General features: G+C 38.8%; 1 protein-coding gene across 1 annotated transcript; it reads left to right on the plus strand.

Annotated features, from left to right (window-relative positions):
* The first annotated feature begins 402 nt into the window (after nt 1-402).
* Nucleotides 403-10,038, plus strand: LOC134570409 (keratin, type II cytoskeletal cochleal-like). The gene is made up of 9 exons (XM_063428502.1): nt 403-855; nt 1,677-1,885; nt 7,350-7,410; nt 7,513-7,608; nt 7,783-7,947; nt 8,030-8,155; nt 8,351-8,571; nt 9,086-9,114; nt 9,663-10,038. The coding sequence occupies exons 1-9, from the start codon at nt 403-405 to the stop codon at nt 9,815-9,817; spliced, it is 1,515 nt and encodes a 504-aa protein (XP_063284572.1). The 3' UTR covers nt 9,818-10,038.
* The last annotated feature ends 325 nt before the right edge of the window (nt 10,039-10,363 follow it).

Consider the following 10,363-nt stretch of genomic DNA (forward strand, 5'->3'; position numbering starts at 1 on the left):
GCAGACCCCAGGATCGCGACCGCTGTCGTGGGAAGGTCAGGTTACCTGGTAAGTACAAAGAATGGCGGGGACGTTCTATGCCGCCCTCTGGCATTTTGGACCACCCAAAAATGGAAGTCATAGAACGCCCGCCATCCTTAAGGGGTTAAACTAAAGGAAGCCAACAATAAATGCATTTAGCTTTGATGACATAGGTGTGTTAAAGTTTTATTTCCGTGAAATCAGACAGCAATAATACTTCCAGTCAATGATCAAAGCAGCTAATAACATTGTTTTGGGTGAGCGAGCCAACACCCATTTGGAGTATAAAAAGAGTGAGTTTTTGTCTAGAAGATGTGAATCGCCTGAGCAGACTTAACAGGATCTCTACATCCTTACATCTTCTCTGCAAGAAGTAACATCATGTCTCATCACTCCATCCTCGGTACCTCTGGACACAAGCACTTCAGCTCCTGTTCAATGGCTTCTCCTAAGCATGGCAGCTCTTACCATACATTATCTCACTCCTCCAAATCAGCAGCTCATGGTCATAAGACACTGCATTGCTTTAGCAGCAGAAGTGCCAATAGTATGAGTTCCAGGGGAAACAAGATCTCAATGGGAAGCTGCCATTCTGGGAAGACTGGACATGGATCTGGACATGGATCTGGATATGGATCTGGTTTCAGTATTGGAGGTATTGGTTATGGATTTGGGGGATCTGGTTGCTCTGGAGGTATCAACAACGTTACTGTGAACCAAGGTCTTCTGGCTCCTCTCAACCTGGAGATCGACTCAACCATTCAGCGAGTGAGGACTGAAGAGAAGAATCAGATTAGAGGACTGAATGACAAATTTGCTTCTTTCATTGATAAGGTGAGATCATTTTAATGAATACGTGGAATAAAGAAATAACTGAATTTGTAGTATGCAGATGTGCTATTCCTTCTTAAAATAGTTATGCAAAGGTTAAAAAAGGGGAAAAGTTACTTAATTTTACACTTCTATAGCCATATTTGCTTATGGTTTAAACTGGTATCAGTCACTGTTTTTATGTCTTAATTTCAAGAGGTTATGAGACAACAAAATTAAACTATTTGGCAGTTTACATCAAAATAGTGTGCTTTCAGAAGTGTTTTTGCTGCAGAAGCCAATGTCTCCCAATACCAGCACTTTTATATATATTTTTTATGAATTAAATATTATTTAATGCAATCCAAGTATGTGCAATGTAATTACAGCTAGATTTACAATACGTGTTAACTATTTCATTAGGGTTTTATCTAGATATGCTATTAAAGAACGAGCTACTAACTTCTGAATGTTTCGGGATAAAAGTAATGTCTAGAGCAGGGTTAGGCAACCTTCAGCACTCCAGATGTTGTGGACTACATTACCTTTAATGCTCTTACCGTCATAATGCTGGCAAAGCATCAGGGGAGATGTATTCCACAACATCTAGAGAGCCAATGGATGCCTGTCTCTGCTCTAGAGACTCGTATGGGTTATTACAATTTCTATTGCAGTCTAATAATGTTAATAATTATAACAAAACTACTATTTTCATTACATGCTGAAATAAGGCATGCTTCTATGTCACTTGTAATACAGTTTGCACATTTTCTAAAATATTAGTAGACACCTTGTACTAAATATATATGGTGTCTAAAAAAAGCATAACATTATTTTTTTTCTAGGTTAGATTTTTGGAACAGCAGAATAAAATGCTGGAGACAAAGTGGTCCTTATTACAAGAACAGAAAAGTGCCCACATTCAGATAGAACCACTGTTTGAGGCTTTTATTGGTAACCTCAGGAGACAGCTGGAGAGTCTGGGATGTGAAAGAGAACGTCTGGACTCAGAAAGGAACAGTATGGAGCAATCTGTGGAAGAACTAAGGAGAAGGTATGCTGCTATTTAGATAGTTTATAATACAATAGAATAAATAAATATATTAAATTAATCCACTCGTACTGCAACATCATGGAGTTATTCAGAAATATATATATTTCCTGGCTAATCATGGCAGCATATACACATGGGTTAGCTCCTCCCCTTACAGCCAATAGGACAGGAAAAACACCAAGGTTTTAAAAGGAGGCTCCATCCCTAAGGTCCTTAGGCTTTTTCCTGTCCTACAGCCCTTAGGACGTGAGCAATTTGCTCCCTTTACTTACAGACATGTATGTTTTTTTTTTAGCTACGTTACTTTATTTGCCTTTTTTTACTGTAGTACATTATGCAATTGTGCTATTATGCTGTGATGCATTTAAGCTTTGAGATCTTTACACTAGTGCATTATACAGCTGTACCTTATTTTTAAGATTGTGGTACATTATGCGGTTGTGCTTTTACTAGGAAGCATTTAAGCTGTGTGGCATTTAAAACTGTTTCATTTAAATTTGCATTTAAAACTGTTGCATGTAATACCGTGAGTCAGTGTATTTGAAGACTGCAGTGCATTTAAAGACTGCAGTGCGTTTGAAGACTGTGATACATTTTGGAAACTGTGATACATTTGAAAACTGTTACTTTTTATACCATGAGGCCTTTAGACTGTGGTGCCTTTAAATTTTGACTTTTTGCACCTGGTTGCCTTTTAAATTACCTTGCAGGCACTTTTGTTATCTATTTTGCTTCCCCTAGGTCCCAGTGATTTATTCCCGGTTCCCTGGGTTTTTAGGGGCCATGTAGGCTTCAGACAGAGTTCTCTCCCTGGTCTCTAAACTGCAAACACACTCTGAATAGGCCCACACATGTGCAGTCTGTGTCTTAATGGGCCTAATACAGATGACTTGCATAGTGGGAATACATGTTGTGGCAGCCATCTTGGATAAGGGCAATTGCCAGAAAGTACCTAAAATAAAGGGGAAATTACAGTAAACATCCCAAACTTATTTGGTAAGTATTTGCAGGGTCTCCAGACATGGATACGTGCTATCTTCAGCCTGTTTTAAAGATGTTTCAATGGTTTCTTATGGAATTTAACAGTGCACTTTTTTACTTACTTTACCACAGGTAATATTTAGTTATTATTATTTGTCAGATTTCTGAATCTTCACCAGGATCTGGTTATGAGGCGAAAACAGTAGAAGTAAACCGGTTATGCACTGACTGCCTCCAGAAGGTTGCCACTTCAGCATGACCTATCACTGTGCAGCCACATGACATGCGGGCAGGGCTTACAAAGTAAGTTCCAGAGGCATTAGGAGTAAGAAAAGAGGCCAGGCTTTACCCTGGGGAGGAAGTTATTTCCAACCCCAGCACTACACCACCTAAGTTGCAAACTTATGGATTATAGGTGGACACAGACCGGTCCAAAATTTTACGCCTACCATTGCAGGATACCAGCCAGCTGTGGCTTCCGCTGCTGTTTCTACAAACATGAAATATGTGATTAAAGATACTAAAGACTACTATGGAGAGAGATATTAAAAGCCAAGATTGAAGAGGCAGTCTGAAGTCTTCAGGTTACAACTGACTTCTTCACAGAAACTTCCCTGGATGTAACTAGGATATTCTCTGGATCAAATGGCTTTATCTATAGCAGCTAAGAAAGCATTATGGTTCTGTTTCTGGGATGATGACTCATCCTCCAAGTCTGCCCTCTACACCATTCTATTTGAAGGGGGTGGTGCTGTTTGTGAAAACTTTGGATAATTCCATTGAAAAGGCGAATGAGGGATGCAAGATATTTATACCTCAGGATGGAAGTTCCAAGGATCCCAGCTCCTTATAGTCTGACTGGAGAACCTCCAGTGACCAGTATTTTTGATTTATGAGATACATGGAGCTACTGACCCTGCAGGGAATACTCCAGAGGTAACTCATGGCAGTTGGTAAAACTGCCTTTCAAGGTTCTAATGTAGCTATTAAGCAGTCTTTTGCTCATCAGCAATGAACATTTCTCATCCAGTACTAGGGGCCTAATTTTTCTGATCAGACATACCTGGGCTCGTCATACTCTGGAGGCTAGAGTGGTATCCATAGTCCAGATTGATATAGACTGGAGTTTTTTCTTCAGGCACAGGAGTCTCCATACCAACAGGAGTATTAAGACCAATGAATCAAAAGGTAAAGCACTGAAGGAAGAAGCCTTCTGGACGAAGAGGTGATTTTTAGGTCCCAGAAAAAGAGCTGTTTCGCCTCTCTTCTGGTGCTAAGAGGAAAAGCACATGGAAGCCTACACTGGACCTAAGAGGGGCCAAAAAGAGGCTGAATGTCAGTGTCTTCGGGATGGAGTCAATCAGATCCATATCTCAAGCAATTTGGAAGGATAATTTCCTTATCTCTATATATCTCAAGGATGCTTACTATCAGTCCAATCTGCAGAGATCTTCGGCATTAGCTCAGAAGAGAAGTTAGTGCCCTACCATTTGACCTCAATGCAGCCCCAAGAATCTATGTGCTTGTAGTGTTATTAAGAGTCCTGAACTCCACCTGGTTCCATAATCTGGAGGATCTACTTCTGATACCCTTAGAGCCTCAGAAGGCAGGCACACAGAGGAATATAGTTCTTTCAGAACTCCTGAAGATTGGCTGCTTGATGAATATCAAGAAAAGCAGTTTCACACCAGCTCAGTGGTTGATATTCCCAAGTGGAAAATTATATGCTCTACTTTCCCCTATCTCAGGAACAGTAACACAGATTGTGAAGGTTTTCTCTCCCAGTTTCTTCATTTCTGCTTGGTAACAGCAAGAAAATAAATGCAACTACTAGAAATCCTGGCTTCCAATGGCATCTCTGGATTCCTCACAGATCCTTCCTATCTTGGTTTCACAAAAGAAAGATTATTGGAGCCAGCCACGGACTATGTCCCCATCAGTGGAGTTACACCTTACCTGGTAGCTGAAAAGAGAGAATGGATCTATGAGTTTCAAGTGAACAGAACCTCATTGGTCAATTATTAACTCGAATTCCAGTTTTTATAAGATTGGTTGCAGAGTGTTTGGACCATGTTGCACAATATTTCCATTCATTGGTATGGAATTACGAGTCATTTTCATGGCTCTTCTTCACTTCAGAGGCTTGCTGAAGAACAAGTGGGTCCAAATTTGCTCAAATATCAGTGCAACTGTATCTTATATCTATCAAGATGGGTCTCACAGATACATATTGATGGAATTCCAGCCCATAATGATCAGGGCACAGAAGAACAACCAGGAGCTCAGAATACAATGGCTGTTTGCTTGAGCCGAATAACTGTGGACAAGGTGGATTGGCAACCCTGTCCCAACATATCTTTGGATTGAACAGATTTGTCTGATACCCTACATAGATCTTATGCCATTTCTTGGAACTACCAGGTCCAGAAGTATTTTCTACATGCTAGGACCAGAATGCTCAGGTTCAGGATACACAGACTCAAATCTATTATTTTAGTCTGATGTACATATTTTCCTGTTTTCGACTTTCCTAAAAAGGTAATGCAAAAGGTGACAGTGGAAGACCGTGTTGACTCTAATTCCTATGATGAATAAGATGATTCTGGAACCTCCAAGGGAAATTGCAGTACGTCCAGACCTATTACAAGGCCCCTTGATGCACCGGGATCCTCAAGTTCTGGTGTTTATGCGGGAGTCCATATTAGTATAGGCATCCCTGAGACGATTTTTGAGATCCTCTTAAAATCCTATACATGCTTTGCAAAGCTTGACATGCTTTTGTCTGTTGCAATTACTCCTTGTTCAGGCCTTGAAAGGTTCTGTGTTATATACTACTCTAGAGGAGCACTTAGCTGCACTTTGCGTCATATAGGCATTGATTGAAATCATGCCTCCACTGAGTGTGGTGAAGCCAATATGTGACTTACCACTGGTCTCATGGGCCCTGTCTAAACCATTATTTGAACCTCTAGAAGGTGCTTCCATGGTGGTTGCACAGAAATTGCTGGTGGCTGGTATCCCAGCAAGGAGAATGGGTGAACTACAGGCTTGAAACTGTGAACCCCCTTTCACTACTTTTCAATAGATATGGTTGTCTTGCATTTGGCACCTGAAGATCCTGCCTAAGGTGACTGCTTATCTATGTTATTCTCTACTTGTACTGAACGGTACCCATTGAGTGTTGATGCCCCTGGTGCTTTGCTTCATGTAAGCAACAGTTGAACTCAAGCCTCCACTGAGGGTGTTGAAACCAATATGTGACGTACCACTGGTCTCAAGGGCTCTGACTAAACCATTTGAACCTCTAGCAGGAGCTTCCAAGAGATTAGCACAGATGTTGCTATTGCTGGTGGCTGGTACCTCAGCAGGGTGAATGTGTGAACTCCAGACTTGATCCTGTGTACCCCCCATTCACTGAACTTCAACAGGATATGGTTGTCTTGCATGTAGCACCAGAGATCCTGCCTAAAGTGAGAACCTTTGAATGCCATTCTCTACCTGTACCAAAGGATTTCAGGGCATTCTCCACTAGTGCTGTTGCAGCATCTCGTGGGCTTCCACGGCAATGGTCTCTGCTGAAACTTTTTAAAGTTGACATTTGGACCTCTTTGAACTAGTTTGTACTGCATTACATATTGGACATTGAAGCAATTAATGAGGCACAATTTGGACGTCACGTCCATTCTCTACCTGTGCTGAAGGGTATCAGGACACTTTCCTCTCGTGCTGTTGCAGAATCGTGGGTTTCCAAGGCAATGGTTTCTGCTGACACTTTTTGTAAGCTAGCATTTGAACCTCTTTGGACACGTTTGTCTGGCATTTCATACTGTTTGTTAAAACAGTCTATGATGCACAATTTGGTACTCAAGTACTTAACTAAGTTCATTCTTCTAACTATGTTGAATTATTCTGATTATTTGATTGGCTATTCTGTCCCTCCCTTTGTAAGCTTGGGTATTCCCCATGTGTATATGCTGCCATGATTAGCCAGGAAAATGAAAAATGTATTCATACTTACCGTAATTTTATTTTCTTGGCTATTATTCATGGCAGCATATACTGCTCACCCATTGATGTCTCTGTTTATGTACTGTAGAGCTTGTAAACTGACTGAGAACCTTATTGATGGAATTCCTTTTAAAACCTTGGTGTTTTTCCTGTCATATCGGATGTAAGGGGAGGAGCTAACCCATGTGTAGGCTGCCATGAATAATAGCCAGGAAAAGAAAATTACGGTATGAATACATTTTCCAATATATATATATCTGGGAAGAAAATAATAAATGTCTGCTATGTTTGCACAAATTCCAATTTCCAACAAATCATTTGTCCAAATTTTTGCATGTGCTCTCTTAAAATGTATTTAAGAGTCCAGTACACGTTAGTATCATTAAGAAGAAAATTTAAACGTAAAAGTTTCTTAAAAAAGGCACCCTGTATATTTAAAATTCTGTATGCTTGCAATTAATGTTTAACGTTATAGATATGAAGAAGAAGTGAACAGACGCACTGCTGCAGAGAATGAGTTTGTTGGAATAAAGAGGGTGAGTGATATCATACAAAAATTGTATCTATATGTAAAAGAATAACACATATAAACATATATCTATAATTTTACTGTTACTATGCATTCATCTCTTCTTCAGGATGTAGACGCAGCTTTTATGAATAGAGCGGAATTACAAGGAAAGGCTGATTCCCTGAATGAAGAGATCAATTTCTTGAGGACTCTGTATGATGCGGTAAATATAGTTTCATATTTCTCTTTTTAATATCCATGATATTACAAGGAATGCAAAACATGAACAAGTATATTAACAACCCCGAATATATTTATACTTGATTAAAATGCCTTTATGTTAGAGAAAATTGAGGCTTTTACAACCATGCCTCGTCTGTTCTTTGTATCCTTATAGGAAATAGCCCAGCTCCAGGCTCAGATCTCAGACACCTCAGTGGTTGTGTCCATGGATAACAGTCGGGATCTGGACCTGGATGGAATCATTGCCGAGGTCAGATCTCAATATGAGGACATTGCTAACAGGAGCAGAGCTGAGGCGGAGGCCACTTACCAGTCACGGGTGAGACTATCCAATTCAAATCATACAGATCATTACCTATAAAAAAATGTTTCTATACTAAGTTTGCTTTCGCCTTTGGCAGTTTGAGGAGCTTCAGACAGCGGCAGGAAGAAATGGGAACAATCTGCAGAGCAGCAGAGATGAGATCTGTGAATTAAATCGTGCAATTCAAAGACTAAGAGGAGAAATCGACAATGTGAAAGCACAGGTAAAACAGGTTTTATGTCAAGTGAATCCACCAGGTAGTTGAAGAGATAAAATCAAATCAATTTAGATTCAGCAAAATCAACACTTCAATAGCTATTGTTAACATTTCCCAACTGTATTCCTTTGAAACAGTTACTCTCAAAAACAGAAGTGTAACTACAAGTAATATATTATAAAATGTATGAAAACATTTCAGCGCTCTGCACTCGAATCAGCAATAAATGAAGCCGAGGAACGTGGAGAATCTGCTGTCAGAGATGCCAAGAACAAGCTCTCTGAGTTGGAAGGTGCTCTACAAAAGGCCAAGCAGGACATGGCTCGTCAACTGCGAGAATACCAGGAGCTGATGAATGTGAAACTGGCACTGGATATTGAGATTGCCACCTACAGGAAGATGCTGGAAGGAGAGGAGGGCAGGTGAGTGCAATATCCTACTGAGAGTTTACTAGGTATTCATGCAAAACGGACATTCATCTGGCTTCTAACTGTGGCCCTAGATCTTTGTTCCTATATGTTCTCATCATTGTGTATCTCCCTATCCCCACACTGCAAATTTTTATTGGGTCATGTGACGGTCTACATGATACCCTTTGTAAGCTACGGTTATACTTACTTTGGTATGCAGGACTGAGACTTTGTAGGCAGCCAAAACATTATTTTTCTTGGGGATGACAGACTCCCAATAAACGTTTGGCACTGTTTTAACCTTTATACCATGGTGGTTGCAAGAAGAACACATATTACAGATGTAGTAACTCACTAAGGTTCTAATTAAAAAAAAAAAAAAACTATACATATGAAATAGAATCCCAAATGTTAAAGTGTTATAAATTTGAAATCAAATGCCATTATATTATTACCACTTATTATTCTGACCAAATGTGAGAAAGTCATTTAGTGCTAAACTAATACTTTTTATCTTTTGTTTTAGGTTGACTGCACATGACTCTGTTAATATATGTAAGTGAGGCAATATTTAAACAATTTAATTAAATGTTAACGAGGACATATGCATACATAGATTAAGCATGTAACTCACAATGTCACACTTTAAATTCTGAATACGGTACACTGTCACTTTCCTCTTTCCAGTGTTAAATTGATCTATACATTGTTTTACACTGTAGGCAATGTTAGTCACAACTGCTGATTATCATGTAACACACAAACACATGGTCACCCACACATACATATACAAACGTGCTTAGTAATATGCTTACTCTATATGTGTAACAGATCTTAATATAAAATTTTAAGTACAATTCAGACTATAATAAAACATATTTTAATAGTTATTTTAAGAACTCTGATTCTACAAACTTTTTTTAATTTAATGTTTTTTTTTATTTGCAAATTGTCCCTATTTCTCTCTATATTTCATATTTATTACAGACCTAAAATGGCTGCTTCTTTGGTTGAAGATTTCAGTCCAGTCAAGTACACATAGTTACCTCTCTACATCCATGTTTTTCAGCAAATGTTTAACATTCTACATTCATGTCTTTCAGCTGTGCTACATTCTAGCACTGGAGGAAAATCCAGCTCAGGAGGGAAGTCCCATGGTACAAGTGATCATAAGGGAGGATTCAGTGCAAGCAGTGGGAGGGGCTTTAGCCACCTCTCCAAAAGCAAACATAGCTCTGGCCACGGACACCACTGCTAAAGTAGAAGCAAGCCACGTCTCTACATATATTAGAGCAAAAGTGAAAGTATAGATTGTAGTGAAATCACTGGCACTATATATTATCAATCTGCTATATTGATCTGTTTGGTATTCACTATGCATAGATCATTCTCATTTGCAAACTCAAAATATTTCTATTCCCCATCTTCTCTTAGGATAATCCTAACTCATATGTTGTAAATATAAGCTTTACTACCTACCTTTACTGTTTCTCTTCAATAAAATGGTATTCATTCAACAATGCTTGATAACATTGTGTTTATTGTAAATTGTTTAAGAATTAACACATTATGGCATTATGTGTCATAGGAAGATTTATCTGAGGAGATAAAAAATTCTGTACGATTAAATACTAGATTGTGGTGTTGCACACGTCATCATGGCCTTGATTTAATATTTTTATATAAGCTTTTTAAAAGATTCAGTATCGTTTTTATAAACCTTTAAAATAATTTCATTTTTTTAAACATATTTATATTTTAATTATTAAATATTTTGAAAAAAAAAGTTTGCCAAAAAATATTA

Source organism: Pelobates fuscus, chromosome 1 (genome assembly GCF_036172605.1).
Source record: "Pelobates fuscus isolate aPelFus1 chromosome 1, aPelFus1.pri, whole genome shotgun sequence".
In the NCBI taxonomy this organism is placed as follows: domain Eukaryota; kingdom Metazoa; phylum Chordata; class Amphibia; order Anura; family Pelobatidae; genus Pelobates; species Pelobates fuscus.